At 43.6% G+C, this 22525-nt stretch overlaps 1 protein-coding gene across 1 annotated transcript in view; it reads left to right on the forward strand.

Moving 5' to 3' along the window:
- RAB31 (RAB31, member RAS oncogene family) overlaps positions 1–22201 on the forward strand; it is a gene marked incomplete at its 5' end in the record, with an annotated part of 71591 nt that extends 49390 nt beyond the window's left edge. Inside the window, 2 exons of the mRNA XM_008582850.1 lie at positions 6226–6335; positions 18718–22201. Of these exons, the coding sequence (XP_008581072.1) occupies positions 6226–6335; positions 18718–18815 (208 nt within the window). The remainder of the gene's footprint in view (positions 1–6225; positions 6336–18717) is intronic.
- Between the last annotated feature and the right edge of the window lie 324 nt (positions 22202–22525).

The raw sequence follows: 22525 nt of genomic DNA on the forward strand, positions 1-22525 counted from the left end.
ATAATTTACATGTTAGAACACACATAAACCACCAGCAGATTTGTTCTAGAAAGTGCTCACAAGTCCACTGTTCTTTTATTTTTTCACTATAAAATGGGGGCCTGAGCAATATATATGTCATGCCCTAGGTATAGTCATCTTGACATAGATTTCTGAACTCTTGGCTTCGTAGTGTCAGATTATGAATTGACTAGAGTGCAAAAAGTATCAAACTCAACACTTTACAGTCCACTCCCTAAAGAGTTACTCTCAAGCTTTAGAATGCATAAAGAATTATTGGGAAGCTTGCTAAAATGCAGATTTCTGGGCATTGCCCAACAGACATTCTGGTTCAGTAGGTCTGGGGTACAGACATCTTCATTTCTAAAGATCTTCATTATTTGAGGTGAAAGCCTCAAATAATCACTGGTATAGGTGGGCTGAAGAATGCACTTTGAGAAATGGTGCCCTAAAAGATTCATGTTGTCTGGAGAGGGCTTAGTTATGGTTGTTACGCAGCATGAGGATGGCAGGGGTGTTGTCGTCCTCATTTCGTCTCCTTGTTTTTAGCATCAGGGTGTTTTGTTTCTTAACTTAGGTGTTTAATTTTCTGCACCTGCTCCAAAGTACCTGAAAACTTAGAAGATATGGTTGTTTGCAGTTAACCTTCCATGAACTCTTCGGCATCATGTGGTTATCCCACCAGCTGTGCATGAACAATACTGTCTCTTCACACTAGCACGGCGGTGTGCTGGCGAACTTTTTCATCTTGGCCAGTCTGATGTATGAACGTTGTGATCCTCATTTTCTTGTGAATTTCTTCAATTGCTAGCAGGATTAGGAAGACTAAGATATCTGGATAATTGAATAACTATTAGAATAACTAATAACTATCAGAATACAGTAACCATTCTTCACCTATGCACAACTAATAACTTCCTTATTAGAAAATCAGATAGGGGTTAAACCCTTCTTTATAATAGCAATACAAATTTAAAATTTCTACTAATCAGCTTTTTTGGGGTGTGTATAACTTTTAAAATTAAAAAAATTAAATCCTAGGAATGGATTTAGGGAGAAATGCAAGACCTATGTAGGTAAAATTTTATAACTACTGTTGGACATGAAAGAATACTCAAATAAATGAAAACTTGTACTTTTTCCTTGGATAGGACAACTCAATATTGCAAAAATATCAGTTTGTTCTAAATTAAACTGAATTCACTAAGATATCAGTTAAATGACCAAAATAACCTTTTAAAAAGGATTTTACAAAATAATCCTAAATTTCATCTAGAAAAATAAACAGGCAAAAATAGTATTGAGGGGACTAATCCCAGCAGATATTATATGTAATATAATATATATATATATATTTAATGATTCAGTAATAAAACAATATAGCTCTGGCACAGAAATAGACAGAAAGATCAATGAACAGTGTAGCGACCAAGAAATGGGGTGAAATACATAGGGAGATTTAGTATATGACAAAGATGGTATTTAAAATCAGTGTTAAAAGGGCTAATTCAATAAGTGGTGTTAGGATAATCACCTAGTCATCAGGGAAATAATGAGAGAAGATGAATTCAAAATGGAACAAGGATTTAAATGTAAAATAATGAAACCATAAAAGAGAAAATAGATGAATAGGAAATGGAATGCCCTATTTAATTAAGATACAAAACTCAGAAGCCATAGAGGAAAATGATCAATTAGTCGAATTATATAAAAATTTCTGTGTAGCAAAAATGCCACAAACAAGATCTAAATACAAAAGACAGGGTGAAAAAAATGTGGAAAATGTATTACAAAGGGCTAGATTCCTTAATATGCAAAGAGAACTTACAAATAAATGAGAGAAAAAATAAATAAAATATCCCCCAAACCATGCTGGGCCAGAAAACATGCGTAAGAATGTCACAGAGCAAGAAATATCCATAGTTTATGAAAAGTTGTTCACTCTTCTTTAATGGAGGTTACTCAGAATTAATGTCAGATTTCTTTCATCAAGAAGGACTTCACAGTACGATGCAGTGCTACCCTTGGGGTGATTTATGGACGGCGGGGTAGTTGGCCAGTGGCCGGTGCAGCCTGTGCTCCCCCACTCTAATGTGGCGTAGTGGTCACTGGACTGGGGCCCTCCGGGGCCATGAAGTGAAGGGGCCGAGTCAGAGAACCTCGGGGGGCTTTGCCTGTTCCTGCACTGGCAGCGTTTCCTCAGTCTTTCTGCATCCTGCAAGGACGCGGTGCCGCCGCCATCCCCGCCGACTCAGCTCTGCGAGGACTTGCTTGAGAAACGCGGATGCAGGGCGGCACTCACTGTGTGCCGGTGCCGAGCACTGGGGACATCGGAACACCTGACATCACTTGCACCGAAGCTGTCCCCTTGTTGTGAAGCGGTCGCCGCTGCTGCTGGGCTGCAAGTGCGGCTGAAGACCTGCGGGGAGGCTGCGGGGTGTTTAGTGCAGGGGAACAGCGGGGACCGCCTGCGCGGTCACCTCCCACTCGGGCGCATGCCTGAGACGCCCAAGCAGGACCCGTGGCCAGACACCAGGCTTCAGGTAGAAGGGAGTGGGGGCTCGGTGGCAGCCCTCTCCCTGCACAGGCGCTGTGCAAGGGAACCTCCCATAAACCCCTAACGGGGAAGAGCATCGGTCCACCTCGCCGCTGCCGGCGCGCTCCCCCGTCCAGGTGGGCTCAGGATTCCCCTCGGTGTCCCCGTCTTCCTTCTCCCTGCCCTGGAGAATCTGACCGGCCCCGAAATTAGCGTGAGTCAGCTGCCACGTTGCCGGGTTACACCCATGAACAACCACGCAAGGACCCCAGTTGGGTAGCACAGGCCTGTGGCAAATTCTGGAGCCCACAGGAACGTTGTTCCCTGGCTTCCGTCCCCTGCTGGGGAGGATCCTGTGCCTGCGTCCGGGAGGCAGCCGGGCTGCTGCCCGGCCTCGCCGACGCTCCAGCTCCAGCAGCAGCTGCGGCAGGGGCTCCCCTCCCGTGCTCTGCACCCGCTGAGCCCCCTCCTGGCCCACGAGGGACGGTGGGTGGACCCCTGCCTCGGGACCTCCCAGTGGAGAGTGCGCAGCTCCCCCGCCACCCGCCTCCTTCTGTCTGATGAAGGCCACGTGGGGCATTTTTGTCACTAGTCACTCAACAGACGTTTACCGATTGCCTCCTAGGTTTATTGATCCAAGTGTGGGGACCCCTAGACAGTAAAATAAAAACCATGTTCGGGGAGACAGGTTGGCGGGGACGACAGTACCGTGAAGGACGTGTGCGCAGGCTGTTCAGGGACAAGGGAGGAGCACGGGGGCTCGTGCGGGGCTGCGCTGTCCCGGAGGCCGAGGGGAGTGTCGCCCCGGGAGCAGGGAGGCCGGACAGACGAAGGGCAGAGCAGGTTCCTGAGCAGTGGCTGTCACTGTGGGGGTGGTCACAGGAGAAGACACGAAGCCTCTTCCTGGTAAGCTACTGGTTTGATCCAAGGCAGTCAGGAGACATGAGGAATCCTGTTCACAGGATACTGGTTCGATTTGTAGTTTGATAGGTCCCCACCGTGGATGGCAGGAGGCTGGAGGACCAGGGGAGGCCACTGCAGGAGTCCATGTCAGGAATGAACAGGGCAGGGGCCGGTCGTGGCGGGTGGGTGGAGGCGAGGCCAGGAGGGAGCTCAGCAGGCTTCCTTACTCAGCCGCTTAGGATGGCTTGGTGGCTTCTGGCTTGGGAAGTAACAGGTTTGTGGGAAGAGTGGCAGATTCATGGGGGAAAGGTGGTTAGCCAGGCTTTGACAAGTTACATTTGTGAAGCAGAGTCAGAGGGACTTAGAGTCAGCGCTGCCTTGGTAGCCCATTAGCTGTGTCACCGATTCAGTGAGACCGGTTTCTAACATGGAGGAGTCCCAGAGCACGATCTTCTCAGCTCTTGGTTTCAAGGTCTGGTGGTGTAGACCATAAAAGAACTGGCCCCTCTGGGCTCACTGACGTTCTCAGGGTGGGCATTTGGGACTGCGTCACAACGACTACTCTTTGTCCTGGTCAAACCTCGTCTACGCCTCTTTATTACACGGTTGGACTGAGGAAGAGTGTTAACTGTGTGTATCATTTTCTCTCACCCGAGGCATCCAGATTGCCAAGTGCCCCCTCGCCACGCCCAGATCGAGAGGACCAGGCGACACCTCTTCTAATCTGCCCCACATTTGGGCAGAATTGAGTCCCACCCTTTGTCTGCAGTTTGATAAAGACTTCCAGAAAGAAATAAAAAATAGAGTAAACTGCCAAACTGAACAGGAAAAAAAGCCCCTTTCTGGAATCTTTCAAATGTAAAAGTTATTGCCACCAAAAAACTCAAGAACAGTCCCTGCGACAGGCCGGGTTTGTCTGTTAGAAAAAATAAGGCGGTAGGAAGGTTCTGGAAGTAGATTCCAGCGGCCGCAGCTCAGCAGGCTTCCTTTCTCTGGTTTAGGGTCTTGGGATGACCACCTTCAATGTGGTAGGTTCTAGTTGGGCACTTTTCCATCTCGGACCTGAAAAGTCCACCTCTCATGATTTGGGGTCCCTAAGGAATTTGAATGCCAACGTAGAATTTCCTCAGTAACTTTATAGACCAGTTAAAACAATTTATGGGCATTTGGAGGGGTGAGGAGTGGGAAGGAGGGAGATGGGCACAGTATCTCCACTGCCCTCCCCAGCTTCAACCCTGCACTGCCTCTTTTCTCTTCCTGGAGTGTCCTTCCAGTTGAGGATTGGGTTCTCCCTCACCTCCAGCACCAGAGGATCTTCCAACCGTACTTCTTGCTGCCCCCTCCTCTCTAGTCCGTTTCATGCATTGTTTTTTTCCTTGACTGTGGAGCTGACCCTGTCACCCTCCTGTTCTTGAAGCCACTGGGCATGAGCCAGGCTTGTCGCGCATCCCTGCCCAGCCACGACTCCCTCTGGACCCTCCCTGTCTCAGCTCTGGTCACTCTGAGTGGCTCCATTCAGATACTACATCATTCATTTGTAGATCTGCCCTCATGCTGGAGGCAGGGTTGGGTGCAGAATCAACAGGGAATGAGTGCTCTCTCCTGCCTCCGGGCCTTGCTCAGCCTATTCCATCACAGATTCTCACCTGTATTCTACCTGGCCTTCACAGCCACGCTCAAGGTGACCTCTTCCAAGGTGTCTTCCTGGGTTCCATTGATCAAAATGTGTCACTTTCTACCCCTCTACTCCTGAGGCACTCTGTTACAGTGTTGTGGATTAGAGTGACCATGAATGTGTTTTCTCTATACTCTAAGATGTAGGTTCCAGATACCATGGACCAGTGTTTTCTCTAGCACCTGCAAGAGACTGTCATAAAAATAGCTGCTCAACAGATACTCACTGAATAAATGGATAAACTCCTGGAGAACAGAAATTGTGTCTTTTTATCTTTGGATATTAACCATAGCATTTTCACAGTGAAAACAAATCAGTAAATGTTTTTTAGATTGTTTATTTAGAGTTCACATTCTAAAACCATTGCGGGAACATCCTTTTGAAGGTGAAAGTCCAGATATGCCATATTGCATCATAGCCATCATACCATGTTCATTTCCAAACTGTCAAATCATGTCGCATATTTTCTCTGGTTTGTGAAAAATAATGCGGGTTTAGTATCTCTCATCTGAAATGCTTGGGACCAGAAGTGTTTGTTTTGGATTTCAGATTTTGTTGGATTTTGGAATATTTCCAGATAGGTAACATTCCTAATCCAAAATTCGAAATGCGCGTCATGTCAGCACTAAAAAAGTTTCAGATTCTGGAGCACTTCAAATTTCAGATTTCAGGGTTAGGGATGCTTAACCTGTGCGTGAAAAGTCTCATGAAAGCACATGTGCATACGCACACTAACAGTGTTGTTGTTATTTTTTGATATTGAGTTATATATGGGGAAAAAAAATGGAAATCAGCCTAGGCTCTGAAAGCTGGAATGTGTACTGCCATAATCATGATGATTTTCCCTACTGTTCTGGAATCTCTCCTTCTGTGAGACCAGGAACAGTATTTTATATGTGCATGTCTTTTCTCCATGGTTGCCAGGGACCAGGTTTTAAACTTTAAAAAATCTCACCCATACTAGGCTTCAATAATTGCTGAGTAATTTAGTTATTATTCTATAGAAAAAGAAAGGAGCTCTTTCCACACGAGCTGTTTGTTTGGTCTTTTGGAATTACTTGTATTTTACTAATGAGCATTTATTTCTCTCTGGGTTTGACCTCTTTTCCAGGGAGGTTCCCCTGAAGGATGCTAAGGAATATGCTGAATCTATAGGTGCCATCGTGGTGGAAACAAGTGCAAAAAATGCTATTAATATCGAAGAGCTCTTTCAAGGAATCAGTAAGTACCTGAAATTGTGTTTTCAGCCTAGCTTGCATTTTTATGCTTCTGGGAGACAGAGGATAAAACTGTAGAGTTCTAAAGTGGGTCTTTTCCTCTGTGTGAATTTCTCACACAAGTAAATATGAAATCTACAGCTATACACTTGTTAATATCTGTATTATGCCTCTTGATTTTAAATTTCCATAATTCTGTGCTTTACCTGTTCCTCCTACGTTTTGTGAGTTGAAATGAAATAATCCTGTTACAAAAATAAAGTTTATTTTAATTAAAAATTATGCATTCTATAGCTTATGTTAGTACTTTGAGGGGAGATAAAATAGACAATGATAAGGTGTAGAAACTTGAAGTCACCCACTGAACTGAATGACTCTAGGCAAACAAAATAAGAGAAGCTTTTAGTAATAGTCTTTGTCTGATGATGTCAACAAAGAATGATGTTTTCATCCCACATGACCTGAAATTGGCAATTGGGTGAATCATCGATTTGTAAAGATTTTCGTCATTTCTTTTCTTATGTCCTTTTTTCTTTCTTTTTTTTTTTAATTTTGCTCTTTTCTTATAAGCTAATTAATGAAGGTGACAGCTCCGTTCTTTGTCCCCAGTTCTGGGTCATGTTATGCTTCACTTTCTCTATGCTGGTTGCCATGAGTGACATTATCAGAGCTGTTTCCCAGCGGATGGCCTCGCTGACACATCTGTCTGCAGCTGTGAGGCTTCGAACGCACCAGATTTCACCTTCATAAATTCTCTGGCTGTGTTGTTTTGTTCTGGGTCATTCTGTCCTGGGTCCCACTAGAGAAGTACCTGCTGACAACTGTCCTGGGAAACTGCTCTGAGCCCTCAGGAAAGTGCACTCAACCATAACCTGGGATGCTGGGAGAAGTTCAGTGAAATGCTGGGTATCCACCTTCGGAAAAGTTGATCAGTTAGCAGTCGTCCTCAAATATCTTGGCCCTGGACAATTCCAGAAGGGAAACGGATGGTTTGGTTTCTCTTCTGCCTGAGATCATTGTTGGCGGAGCTCTCAAAGTCAGTCGGCGTGGCTTCCCAGAACAGATCTGATTTCCGTGGAACTGGTTTGGGTCCATTACTTCAGACTCCGAGAACCCACAGCAGGGATTCTTTTGTTTGCTTATGTTGGCTGACAGGAGAGCTACCTGTGCTGTGGAGAGATGTGCAAAAGAAACTGCAGGTTGGTTAGAGTGTGGTATTATAACACCCATGTCACAGGTTCAGATCCCTGCACCGAAAAAACAAAGAAAAACTGCAGAAGAGTGGGCGGAGCCCCCTGCTGCAGCCACCGGCCTGTCGCAGGCCCTTTGATTCACTCAGGTCCTCATCACCCTCCCCCTGCCTTCACCTTTTTCCTGCCGTTATCTTGCACTCTGGGCAGAGTAGTGTCCTTCAAGCTCATCGACCTGAGTGGTTGGTCTGAGTGCTGGGGCAGTGATGGGATGTTGGAAACCCCATATCCTTCTGTTGCTGCCCGAGCCTGGGCACGGGTGCAGAGGCTCTCTACTTGTCCACTGTGGGTGACATCTAAGAGAGTTTGGCTTGAACTAGTCACAGTAACTTTGTATTTCTTTCCTCAGATCAAACTCATTCTTTTCTGGTAGGTTCAACTCGGAAGCATTTTGATTTTGTAGGCGGTTCTAATGAAGGAAGGCAGCTAGCTGCTGACGACTGGTAGGTCGTCACCTTCGGTTTGTGCAGCTCCACACCTGGCAGAGCCCTCTCCCCAGCACCAGCGCTCTGGCCCTGGAAGGCAACAGCGCAGACAGCAGCAAGCAGCGAAGGAAGCTCGCGCCTCGTGCACCTTGTGTTCAGTGTGAGATTTCCATATGAGCCAGGAGGCTTTCTGAGGTTTATGAAAGTCATTATTAAAATCAAAAAGTCAAATAAGGACCTTAAAGAGAACAAGCCTAAGCAGCATGTGTTAATATCTTAACTTGAAAGATCATTTCTTTGTATGGTTCAGCCAGTATAAAGCTCTTCCCGTGTATGAAGACTTCATTCATGGCTCACAACGATGGGGATTTTGAATAATTAATTCCTCAGATCCGTGCGTTCTGCTTCATTTAGGAAAAAACAAGCATTTTGCCTAAAGCAGGGGGTGATTATAGCTTCAAAGTAATTAATTCCTATATAAGCCATACAATACCTATATCACCTCATCTTCCCCATCAAATAAAGTCATATTTGTTTTATTACACTTTAGTTATAGTTGCCTTAACAAACAGGGCTTGTAGATACACAGCCATGGCAAAATCTCTGTCTGCCTGTCTGCATTTGTAAACTCTGGTGCCTTTCTCTCGCCTCTTTCCTCTTTCTGGTGAATTTCTTCAGAATGGGGTTTTGTAGTCTAATCACAGGTTGACTTAAAACACAATTCCCAGTACACCTCAATATATTGCAGCAGACTGTTCATTTATTTTCCTTTTCCCTGATGCTGCTTGTATTACACGTGCTCCTCCCTGAGCTTAAAATAGAACTAGATATTGCTGACACCTCTGTTCCCCGAAGCAATGTTCCAGAGACATATATACCTGGCAGAAAAGATGCAATAAAAACTCAAGAACAAATAGTGAGAATAAAAGCCCTTTAGAAAGGTGTGCTCAAACAAAATTAATTCACGTTAACTTGGATGAAAAGACAAATGTTTCTCTTTTACATTCCCAGCATGTTCATGAAGCAGAAGTGGGACAACTGTGTTTTCTGAATATGAGCTAATACATTTTCTAACTGAAAATAGTTTACCAAAATATTATGTCTTTCAAAGATTGAAGCTACCCTGTGAAGGATTTAGGTGCTGCTCTGTTTTGGGTGGTCTGTGCACAGTCTACCTTCATATAATATATTGTTCTCTGATTGGTATTCCTCCGGGTACCCTTTTCTTTTTTTTTTTTTTTCCTTTTTTGTCTTTTTTACTGACTGGTAACGGGATCGCAACCCTTGGTGTTGCACCCGCACCGCGCTCAGCCAGTGAGTGGGAACCGGTCTCCACATGGGATCCGAACCCTCTGCAGGAGCGCCGCCGCACTCCCAAGCGGCGTACTCTCCAGTGCGCAACCGGGCCGGCCCCCTCCGGGTACCCTTTTCTAAATCACATTTTTGAACCTATTTCATCCCATTGCCAGTGGCTGATCTCTTCCATGCATTTCTGCCCAGGGTTTATTCATATTTCTTTCTCAGGTTCTTATATCTTTAATTTGAACATTAAAGGTTTCCTCTTAAAATATATGAAGAAAAATTCTTGGTCGAGAAAATAATTGTACATTTGAATTTTTAAATTGGTGTCTGAAAATACCAGAACTATTCTGTTGCTGTTTACATACTGTTGAAAGGCAAAATTACAGCAAATTTAGTTGAAAGATCTTAATTGCCTTTATTTTCTAGTGTAGAATTGGGCAACACTTCATTCTATAAAATAGAATGAGCATTCCAATGAGCTGAGCAGGGGAGGTTGGTTTCACAGACAGAGAAGAAAGCAGAAACAGAACTAGAGCAGATGGTCTTTGCAAAGTCACTTCCCTTGTAAGGATTAAAGCAGAGGGGACTTCGCTATCATGCAGATTGAAACTGGCCTGTTTGGGAATTTAGTTTCTCTCTCTCTCTCTCTCTCTCTTGCTTGCTCGATTTCTCAGAAGATCAGATAAACAGTTTCGGCTTGGTGACATGGAACTTTAGCATGAGTGACTCATTTTGGGCTGGCCAGTTGGGCCTAGTGCAGGAGCTCAGTCCAAGCCAGTGACCTCCTATAAATTTTATTTAACAATACTTCAGTGTTAAAAAGCAAAATCAAAACATCTTGATAGCCTTCCACGTGAGCTACTCTCTGCCCTTGTCTGTACATCATGACTTGGAAGACAGGGTTCCAGAGCTGTGAGCTCGGTGTTTGCTCCTTAGCAGTTTTTAAAATCCCTCCTTGATCCGTTTGCTCACTCTGGCCCCATACCGGATGCCCCTTGTCCTCCCCGCAAACCTTCATTCCTCAAGATCCAGTTCAAATCTTCCTTCGTGAAGTCTTTGCCACTCCAAGCCTCACTGGTGATTTCTGCCTTTAATCTGAGCTTACCTATGGTTTGTCCCGTCATTTGACATTTGAACATATTCTATCTTTAAATGATTCTCCAAGTGTTTTAGGTGTATATCTCTTCTTCTAGGGAGCCTGCAAGTTTCCTGGGAGTACAAGTTTTGGTCTTTCAAATTCCCCATATGGCTGAGACTAGTAAATAGTATAGTGCTAAATTCATGGTTTTGAATTTGGGTCTCCATCCTCATTTCATGATGTTCCAGGAGATAATATTTTAGTGAGTTCACTAGATCAGATGAAATGTGATCACTTTTCTGTGGGGACTTACAGGTGAATAACACCAGCAAATGGGGCAAGCCTAGTTTCTCTTGATTTGTTTATTCAACAAGTATATGCTGTGCTGTTTTGTGGGTTAGGTGACATGCTAGACACTGGGATGTCATGGTGAACAAAACAGACTGACAGTCGAGTGGGGGAGACAGGCTGTAGGCACAGAGTCAAATAGGTGTATAATTACGCATGGTGGTAAAAGCCCAGAAGCAAAAGAACAAGGATTGTGAGAGACGATAACGGGGGACTTCAGACTGGGTGGGGAAGTCCTCCCCAAGGAAATGATTTTAAGCTGGACTTGAAACACAAGAAAAGGCCAGTTGGGCAAAGAGCTCAAGAAAAACTGTCAGGCCAAGGGAACCTCAGGAACCAAATCCCTGAGGCAGGAAGTGGCGTGGTGCATTTAAGGGGGAGAAAGGAGGCTGTGGGCTGGTGGAGGAGGTGGGCTTCGGGAAGGGGTGGGGCATTGAGGTTACAGATCGTCTGCTCCTCCTCACAGGGCCTTATAATGGGAGGAGGGGTGAAATTCAGAATGCAACTGGAAGCTCCTCAAGTGTTGCAGACAGAGGTACGGCACGTCCAATTACGTTTACAGAGACCACACCTTAGAAGGAGGAGCCTCTGGACATGGCTTAACCAATGGATGCGATTGTAGTGATGTAGGAAGGCGGTGGCACAGACAAGTCGGGAAGCAGTGGAAGTGGGCAGCAGTACTCTTCTGGGAAAAGAACCAATAGCACTGGAGGTGGGCTGGAAATGGGGGAGGAGGAACGTGTTCTGGAACGAGGAAGCAAGCACCGGAGCTAGCTCTTTGGGGCTGGATTTGTCATGAGCCTAGCAGACAGGCTTCTGGATTGTGAGGACCCCAAGTTTTGGTTTGTGGCGTTTAATTATTTCATTTAAATAACTTTTTTTTTTTTAAAAAAAAACCTCTCCCTGAGGACAAGGAGAGGTGGAGCTGCAAGGCTCAGCAGGAAAATGCCTGGATTTGAACATTGGTTGTAGAGAAGATGAACACAGGCTTTCTCATGGGAATTACACGTGGAAACATTAGACTAGGTTTTTTATTCGTTGTTACTTTGAGAACAAGGTGAGAAATATTTGTTTCTTTAAAGTGAATATAATTAGAGGCACAGCATATTTGTTTGGAAAAATTAGGATGGGGTGTTAAAAATGAAAAACAAGAATTTAAGGCTTGTGGGCAGTGATCGTGTCTTGCTGTGTAGTCATTTGTTGCACAGAATGCTGGCTATTTTAAGTCCACTGGATTTTTTAAATTCCCTAGGTAGTTACTTTTGGTTTGGAGCAGGTTAAAGAAATTTAAAAGTAAAACAAAATGTTTGCAAATTTTATAATAGTAGAGCAAGCTGTCAAACTGAGGTAAGTTTAGCAGTTAAGGGACAAGGAGGGGACGAAGACAAAGTCTGTCTACTTTCTCACCACCACAGAAGTTAATTTAGCAAACGCAATTCCAGGAGGTATCAGTGAAATAATATCATTTCAGAATATGGACAGATTGGATACCAAAAGCCCTGACTGGGCATGTCTTTTATCCCAGCAGTTCTGTAGAAGAAATTGATCAGGTGTGCAAAACATAGTAATAACAATGTTGGACATGTTTGGAGTTGTCATGTTGTGCCGTTTTTGTGTTGCTGAAGTAGATGTGACCTCATGAATGCACCACTGATCCTGCGATTGTTATTGGCACTGTTTTTGTTCCTATTTTACAGTTGAAGAAAGGTGTAGGGAGGCTTGTAAGTTGCTCGAGGTCACACAACTAGCAAGCGAGAGGGCAGTGTAAAGAGGTGGGCCGTGGGCCTGGCATGCACATGTAGTCTGCAACATGTCCCTTTGTGTATGGCAATTTATGGCAACGCTATTCATGATAGTGAAAAACAGGAAATGACTGAAGTGTCCAAAGGTTAGAAAATAGTTTTTAAAAATCATGGTACACCAATCTAAACAAGTGAATAAAAATGGTGATGTAAATCTCTATTTACTGACATAAAAAGATAAATCATTGTGTGTGAAACAAAAGTTACAGAGCAGTTTATATAATAATCTGATTTCACAAAATATGAACCATATAATATATATATATATAATAAATAATATATTTTTCCAAGAATACATACTTCTTGGAAGGATACACATTAAAAATTTAACAGTGGTTGTTTCATGATGATGAGATTCCAGGGAACTTAAAAAAATACCAGATTGTGGAAGATTGTAAAAATATACACAAGTCAACAGTAATGCAGTGAACCTCTGTGCACTCCTAACCAAGCTCACTTCATCCCTACCCCGAAGTCCCTTGTCCCTGCCTGTGTTATTTTGAAGGGAATCTCAGACATCTTATTTCATCTGTAAATATCTCAGTCTGTAATTTTTTTACATAATGACAATTACATTATCACGTTAATAACTATAATGCTATTATTATATTAATTGCTTAATATCATCAAATATCCAGTAGTACAATTTCCAAAAATCTTGTAATTGTTATAATAGTTTCTTTGTTTGCATTTTATAGTTTGAATCAGGATGCAAATAATTTCCACATCCTGTGATTATTTGATGTGTCTTTCAAGCCTCTCTTACGCAATAGGTTCTCTCTCCATCTTTTTCTCTTTTTCCTGTCATTCAGTTTCTTTACTCGGATAATTTGATCAGTGTCCTGCAGAGTTGAACACAGCACAGATTTTGCTGAGTTCCTTTTTTTCTGCTGAGTAGTATTCTGTTGCATGTATAAACTACAGTGTTAATCTGTTCACCTAACATTCAGGTTGTTTTCAGTTTTTGGTAATATCTGATAAGGTTGCTATGAGCATTCGTGTATAAGTCTTTGCATGGATAAATACCTAGGAAGGGGACACTGGCTTATCTGGTAGGTGTACATCTGCCTTTCTAAGAGATGCCCAAACTGTCTTTCCAAGTGCTCTCACCGTTTTAGATTACCGCCACCAATGTAGGAGCGTTCCAGTTGCTCCACGTCTTTGCCAACACTTAGTACCGTCAATTTATAAAAATGTCAACCATTGTAATGGGAGTATAGTGATATCCCTGTGGTTTTAGTTTGCATTTTCCTCATGACTGGTAATGTTGAGGGTCTTTTCATGTGCTAATTAGCGATCCATATGACTTGCTTGAAGTGTCCCAATTTTGCCCATTTTGAATTTGGTTGTTTGTCTTTTTATTGTTGCATTCTAAAGATTATTTCTTTATTTTAGATACATATTCTTTATCAGATATCTGTTTTTCAGATATTTTCTCCCACACTGTGGCTTGTCTTCATTTTCTTAAGTGTCTTGAAGAGCCGAAATTGTTAACTTTTGATTAAGTGTAGTTTGTCATGTCTTTCCTTTGTGGCATGTACTTTTTGTATCTTATAATTTTTAAATGCTAAAATAAAATATTAAAGGAATAGATCCATACAATGGAATATTATTCAGGGGTAAAAAGAAATCAGCTAGCAAGCAAAGCAGAGGTAGGGAGGAACCTTAAATGCATATTACTAAGTGAGAGAAGCCAATCTGAAAAGTCTACATACTCTATGATTCCAACCGTATGACACTCTGCAAAAGGCAAAACTATGGAAACAATGAAACGATTAGTGGTCGCCAGGGGTCCTGGGGTGGGGGTTAGAGGGAGGGGTGAATAGTTGGAGCACGGGCGATTTTTAGGGCAGTGAAACTATTCTGTATGATACTACCATGGCGGGTGCGTGTCATTATCCAGCACAAAGAGTGAGCCCTCATGTCAGCCGTGGACTTTAAGCCCACATGTTACACACTAATGCAAGAAGTTAACAGAAAATTGGAGACGGGGTCAGGCGGTCTATGGGAACTTTCTGTATTTTTCACTCAATTTCTTCTATAAACCAAGAAGTACTAAAAAAATAAAATCTAACAATTAAAAAGGAGAAGAAGAAAGGAAAAGATGCCTTTGAATGGTAAGAAGACCAGTGGTTTCTGTTGAAGAGCCAGTGGTGACCGTCCCTTCTTCCCTCTGGATGGCATCACCGTTCCCTCGGCTCCCTAGACTTTGACCTTCAGGTTTTCTGGTCCCTGTCTTGACCCTCCCGCTTCCGTCCAGTTGTCACATCCTGCCAAGTGTCTTCCTAAGTTTCTCTCCCGCCTCTGCCTCCTCCCTTGAGTGCACACCTACTAGGACTCTCGTAGTCCCTGACTGCACCTTCTTCAGACCCCTGACCACATACACTTCCCGCCCCCTGAGCCGTCCTGCTCCTTCGTAGAAGGTTAGCTCATTCCTCACTTCCAGCCTCTTTGTCCTAATTCAAGGTCTTCTGGTGATTCTGTATTGTCTTTGTCGTGGCAGCGAGAGTACAGCTGCAGGGATGGCATGGCCCTGGTCTGCATTCTCAGGTCGGTGTGCTGTGACCGTGAGCACCGCAGTGTTCCACAGAGGCCCCTCTCTAAATGGAGGGGCTGGGAGGTCATTATCAAGAGCAAATACTGCTAAGTTCTAGCAAACTTGGTCAGTTTGCTAATCTGGGTGATTGAAAACATCAGTCAAGAAATGGAAGTTTCATAGCAACTGCCAGCAGCACTAACACCAAACAGAAGATGGCCAAGCCAAGTCACTGCTGGAACTGGAATGGAAGGGGAGAAGACTACAAACAGAATTGTTGGCGAGGAATCAAAGCTCGTACAGAAGTGGCTGGTCGAGCACACAAGGAGAGAGACAGCTGCAGCTAAGTCCGCTGTTTTATTTTTGTTGTGCGTGAACGCATTACAGTCCCAGTTCAGAGCCATGAAAAAATTTGTAAGCTTGGAATTTGTTTTCACATACTGCATTCCTGAGGAATCATTTATAAAACCTGCTTTTTCTCTAGACTGTCAACTTTCAGGAAAACCAAACGTCCCCAAAAAAAGTCTTTTTAACTTTTCCCAAACAGGATCTTACACAATGTAAATTGTATTAAAATAAACACTCTGCTTTAGAATTTATGCTCAAGGACAACTTGTTATGGAGTTTGCATACTTAGAGGGCGTTTTGTAAGAGGAGACAGATGCAGATGTTTGTACATATATTTTTGTCCTCTATGCCAGTGTAAATAATACTGATTCCACAGTGTTCCAAGGTGATCACCTTGGTACAAAACGTTATGGCCATTTCCCAAACGATTCTTTTGTGAAAGTACACTTAACCTTTCGGTAAGTTCTCAATGCCCCAGACCACAGCATGGGAGCCGGCGTTCTGTTTTCACAGCCGTGTGCTCGAGGCCCCTGGGCTTTCCTCCGCCTCTGCTTCAAAGTGGAAGCTCCTCCTTTTTTCTCACTGTTGGAGGCCGGCCTGCGTGTAATTCATCCCAGGCTGAGGGCTTAGTAGGACACGGAAGCCCTGCCCAGGAGAAGCCTGTGGCCACAGGAGACCCCCTCCCCTCCACTGCATGGGCCCCGCCCGTGTTAATGACAGCTGCATGCTTATTGCAGAATAGTAAGTTACTTTCTAGTGCTTTTCATGGTGAGGAAGGGAAGCCTCGGAGATTTTAAATAACTTGTCCTAGTTCGCTTACCGGGAACACTGACTCTCCCAAATCTCAAACCGCTTTCTACCAAAAGAGAAAAACGAAGTCTGAGGAAACTGCAGAAGTTCTGACTTTGAGAAGTATTTTGTTCTAATAAGTGAGATTTTGAATATTCTGTAGGTAAAAGAACCTGGCCCCTCAAAGAGGCCAGGATCAACAACTGATTCAAAACGAGGCCAGCAGTTTGACACATGAGTGGAACGTCCTTGGAGGAGACCAGGCCTGACTCACCGTTGTGTCCCAAACATTGCTGTCAGGTCTGCTTAGGAAAGAAGGGAGACGCGGGGAGGGGGCCGACTGGAATAGCAGTGCAGGCGTGGGCTCTTTGTTTCCAGATTTCCACAGTACTTGGTTACTTTAATGAATATCTTATATATAAACTTTTTCTATAGTTTGGGTACTTTTCATAGGAAAATAGTTATGAAAACTTAGGGCACAAGGCAGGTAAAATAAGTCACAGAAAGCAGGGCTAAACAGCTAATGCTGTTTTGCTAATGTTGGAGTTACCATAAGAATAGCATGAAATTGGTGTTAAGAATGGGATATCAATTTTGATATTGTCAAAAATGCTTAAATTTCCACTTCTTATACTAATCAAGAAACAGTCCTTGTCTCTTAGTTGATTAGGGCAACAGCTTGTACCCATCAGAATTATTATCAGGAGACACCTGAAATATTATTAATTTAAATAAGGGCCTAACTTGACACTATCATCCCTTCAGAACACCTCACTTTCTCTTGAGGAGCAACACTTTTTTGTCAAGATCTGACTTGAATAAATCTTTAGAGTACTGGTGGTCACTGGGGACTTTCTCCTGTATTTATCACTTAAGGTTGACAAAGTAGAAGAGACATTTGTTTACTTCCTTTTAATTGTGACTAATAAAATAGCATGTCCATAAGAGGAAAACGCGTTCATACTGTCTTGCTGCTTCTGGATTAGGACTGAACTGTCTTGGGAACTGCCCGTGAAAGCTTCGTGCAGCTTTGCTGGCCGTGCAAGACGGCAGGAGCAATAGCTGCAGAAGTTGTCACCTCCTTTTCACCTGCTCCGTAATCAGGTGAAGATCTCTACTGTTGATTTTTAATTTGGGGTAAATGCCAATGACCATATTCTTTACGCTTTCTCTCTGGTGATGTCTGTACTGTCCAGTCTACACACTGTGTCAATACCTTTGAAATCAACCATTTCTGCCCCATGCAGAAATGTCCTTCTATCAGGATGTTTTGGCTCTGTCTGTAGTCCTTAGGTAACATCCACTTGCATTAAAAGACTTTGTCTTTGAAATGGATTTTCCTTCCACTTCTAGTTACTGGTTACTTAGTAAACTAATATACTAAGTAGCTGGTAAAAAAAAAATCCTCATTTTAGAGCTGGTATTTCATGCTTTTTTCATGGGGGTTGGAAAAGTAAACAGAAAGCTCATGTGCAGTGGGGAGGACCCGGGTTTAGGATCCATCAGAAAATCAGGATGAAGGTTATAATCACAGAACCAGCTGTACCACTTATTGCCGATGTGACCTTCAGCAAACAACCTCAGTTCTCTGAGTCATCATAAAATGGTGATAATTCCACCAGCTTCACAGGGTTAGGTGAGGACGGTGACTGTGACAATCTTTGAAAACTGTGAGGTTCTAAGGTTATTTCCAGATTCCATTGCCTTTTTAAAAAAAAGATTTATTGAGATAAAATTCACACACTTCAATTTCACCCACTTCAAGTGTACAATTCAGTACTTTTTAGCATATTCATGGCTATATGCAGGCATCAGCACAATTTTAGAATATTTTTATCATTTCTTTAGCTATCACCTCCCTATCCCCCTCCATTGCCTTAATTTTTACTTTGTGTTTATTTATCGAGACTCTAGGATAATTTTTAAACTTAAATTCAGTAAGAAAAAGATTGTGGATGACATTAAAATGCTGTTTCCTTTGAAGAGTCGCTCTGCGGGCTTTCCAGTTAATGATCTAAGTACTGGGGTCGGACGAGGTGGCGAGCTCAGCGCTAATGAACGACAGTACTAGGAAGACCACGGTTCCCAGTCCACTTCTATTTTGAGAAGCAGAAAAGATGGCCGAGTGTGCACTGTTACTGCTGAAGTCGCAGAGGCGTGAAGCCAGTCATTAAAGCGGATGGCTGGTGGGAAGGCTGGGAGGAATGAGTGCTGGTGTGCAGAGTGGGACGCGACCCCGCAGCAGGTCCTCCCAGTGGCAGGAAAGCCACACGGTCAGGAAGCTGCTTGTACTCTGTCTGAACTTTCTAGGCATGGATTTGACTTCATGCAGCAGAGCTAGGAGGGAAGGAGGGAGGGAGACAGAGGGGAGAAGAGCCATTCCTGGAGCTCCTCTGTTTTCTGTGCAACCCAAACATTAAGCAGAGGTGTGGGCACAGCCTAAAAGTCAGTTTGTGCGGCGATGACTGGGGAAACAGGAGCTCACCTGCGGTCTCCTTTTTGTTCCAGGCCGCCGGATCCCACCCCTGGACCCCCATGAAAATGGAAACAATGGAGCCATCAAACTTGGGAAGGCCAGCACGCCATCCAGCCGGCGGTGCTGCTGACCCAGGGCTGCGGGCCGCCGTACTTGAAGAAGCAGAGCCCACGACCCCGGGCCCTGCTGAAGGAGCCCCATGCTGGGTGGCCCGCACCTCACTGAGAAGAGCAGGCATGCTGGCTTCGCATGCTGGCTTCGCATCCCGGAAGACCTGCAGGGAGCAGAGCAGGAAAGGTCCCTGAAAAAGGACTCTAGAGAACTCTGGAAAAACCCATCACACCACCACAAAATGGCCTTTAGTGCATGAAATGCACACGGGAGGGACTGTACTTATTAGGGAATAAGTATAATTGAGTTTTTGTTAAAAACCTTTAAAAATTTTTTGGATTTGTTGTACAAAAGTCTTACTGCCCTATCATGTTTATGGGATTCTAAAGTGGCGTTCTACTCTGATTTCCTGGGTCACCCGGCCAAAAGTCAGCAATTTCTTTAGTGCCATTGCATTTGTTACCTAAGCAGCCTTCACTGAAAGGCCAATTTAATTTAGAAGGTTAGTTTTTAGCTGGATTTGGAAGTAAGCATTTATTTATTACTTTTCTGAAGGAAATCGGAGAAGTATAGTTGGACTATTACGCTGAGACTTGAACTATTATAAAAGAGGAGAAAAAGTTAGAAACTGTTGTCTACATCTCTTTTAATCAATGAACACTTTTTCCAGTTTTGGTCATATCTAAACAAACAAACCAAATCAGGCTGAAATATTGCATACATTTTGAGATTGGGAGGCCCAGTTAGAAGGAGTCATTTAAGTAGTTACTGTGTGAGCCGTGGTAGATGTAGACTATAAATATCATTCAAGAGACCACCTGGCATTCATCACCTCCGTAGTCATGAACTTCTACTCGCTTAGAGAAGTTTAATGCTCAGAGCATTGTTTTACTAAGAGAATTACTAAGAAAATTAACTGAAGGGTGTTTGAGTCTAAATCATAGGGCAGATTTCTAATAATAGCAGTGAACAATAGGTTACAGGAAAGCCAGCCAAACCTGAAATTTCTAGACCCCAAAAACTACAGAATTGGAGAAAGCATTTTAAATGATGCCAGGCTCGGGGAGGAGCATATCAGGACTAACTAGAGGATTCGATGAAACCCTCCCTTCCTTTTCATATTGCCTGTCTGTTCAATTGACTAAGGATGCCTGAATCTGAAGGAGAAAGAGCATGGAAAGGGAGAAAAGCTATTTCCATTGAAAATTCAAATCCTGTTACCTTTCTAACTTTCATAAAAACTTGGGATCAGGAATCAGCTGATTTCCTGTTAAGGCTGATATTAGGAGGTTATTCTTAACAGCTGTTAGGAACAGTGCCTTGTGGGGGCTGGGAAAACTAAACGCACAGTCTCACCAATGTTTAACCACATGGTGCTAACAGGGCCGGCTGGTACCTCCTTTGCCACACACCGTCAAGGGCCAGCAAGCCTTTATTGACAGTGTATGATGTGAAAGTCAAGAAAGAGATCATGAGCTGATGAAAGACCTCCAGCTTTCAGTAGCTCAGGCTGAGCTGCTGTAGAGTCTGTCGTGGCCATGCCTAACCTCCTCTTGACAGGCGAGAGACACTGAGTCATGTCATCAACAGAAAGGAAGCATCCTGGAGAGACCAGCCAAGTCTACACTTTCTGTATGTTCATTATAATCAAGGAAACAGTGCCAGGTTGAAGTCACAGATTTATGTTTTCAACTCAAGGATGTGCTATCAATTTGATTTTCTTACTGCTTCACCCAGCTTGTGAGAGTTGATTGACAGTCTTGAGTATGAAGGCTGGAAAAGACTTATTTTTGATTCAGGAGTGCCATTTGGCTCTCCCAGACAGGTGCCTCAAAAACTGTTAGCAAGTGGTATTTGGATGTCTTGGCAAGGCCTTTGCAATGATTTTTAAGGTTTCTTTCCACATTGTCAACATTGTTGGCTGACACGATTCTACTTGCAGGCCAAGAAATTATCATACCTCTTGCCAAAGGTAAAAAAAATTAAATTGAAAATGGAAGTGACCTCTTTCCGGTGACATGCAGGCTTATTTTTGAACCTTTCCTCTTCCAGCTTTCCCTGAAAACCTGGATTTATCTCTGGACAGCTGTTCAGGTTTCCTAGCTAAGGGGGTAAGCGTCCCAGCAGAGCATCTCACAGCTTTGGGCTGGGTTTGCAGGGCTTGTATTTTGCATAAAATGTCGTGTCTTAACCACATGTAGTGAGTTACCCACTAATGAGCCCATGGTTTTATTTCAGAAGCACACGAGGGTGTGAATCCACTCTATTACCTTTCTGTGTCGCCTTAGCTATTCAGGCCAGTCAGAGAATATATATATGTTTCATCACCACCCGGAGCAGTGGCAGAGAGTAGATTGCACTTGGGCACACAAGTGTTCACATAAACATTGAGCCGTCTCTGAAGATAGGTGCTCGGGCCTTGTCCACAATGAGACTTTCCACCTTCCTTTATTTTGGCTTGGGATCACTTCATGGCTTTTCTAATAATTGAACCATAACCATGTAATAGTATGTAAAGGCCCAGAAATTATCCTTGCTCCAAAGTGTCAAATAGTTTCATGTAATGTAGAGCCCTTGTCATCATTTCCCAAAATTTGCTTCTTCTCCCCGTTTTCTCTTCTTTCCTGTGTGGTATGTGGTGTACATGTGTAAATATGACTTTATATTGGTTATGCCGACATGTAATCCATTTCCAACTGGCCGAGTGTGGCTCATGGCTGTGTGTTTTGGAAGGTAGGCAGGATTCTCAGAGGGATGGTTTCCCATTGGAAATCCTACGAGTGGCAGTGGAGTCATGCAAACGTTTTCTGTAAGTACATGATTGACTTGCCATTTTAGAGTTAAAATGGTACATTCAGGTGCTGAATATGACGTTACCTTGCAGACTAAAAGGTTGAAGACATAAAACTCTTAGCCAACAGTAAGGGCTGTGCTCCTATTAAAGCTGAGTTCATCTGCCGAGGGAGGTTTGGTTGACTGAAATATTTCCTCTAAGATCGGGGCTTTGACATGCGATGGCTGAAGTGGGCTCCTTTGTGGGCTCCACTTCCTCTCTGCAGCGCTCATGGCCGGTTGAGTAACGAGCTAGCTTATACACTAAAGGGCTCCAAGCTGCACTCAGACCTATTAGGTGTCTGCTTTACTCTTTTAACCAGCATTCTTGAAAGCAGACCCAGTGACCTCATGGCAGTGTGCCATTGTGCAAACTGCTCCCTGTTCTCACGTTTTTTAAAGGGCTTCCGTCTGGGCTGGACCCAGGTCTCGCGTGTAGAAGACGCCTGTGCAGACAGCTGGGACCTTGCATTCTACCCTGTAGTAAAGCATTTCCCTCAGCAGTGCCCAATTGTATCTGTTATTTTTGGTTTAACACACACTGATTCATACTAATAAATATTTTAAGTCTTATCAAGTTTGTCTTTTTCTTATTATAATGTTCAGTAGAATAATTTTTTAAATTACAGTTAACTCAGAATAAAGAATAGTGATTGCCCAGAGAAATGTGTGTACCTGTACGTATGAAGGCACATGTAGAGATGTCCACTGAAGCACTGTTTGCAATAGCACAATGTCTTCCACGAAGGAAACCGTTAAGTAAGATGTGGCATAAAACAATAAACACTATCGTACAGTTCCTGAGGGCAGATCACCAAGTCCACTGTGGGCTCTCTGTCCCCCTTGTCTTGTGCTCCTGGCTCCCTCAGTCCACTTCCACACCCCACTTCAAACAGC

This window comes from Galeopterus variegatus, unplaced genomic scaffold (assembly GCF_000696425.1).
Source record: "Galeopterus variegatus unplaced genomic scaffold, G_variegatus-3.0.2 Scaffold2738, whole genome shotgun sequence".
Taxonomy (NCBI): Eukaryota; Metazoa; Chordata; class Mammalia; order Dermoptera; family Cynocephalidae; genus Galeopterus; species Galeopterus variegatus.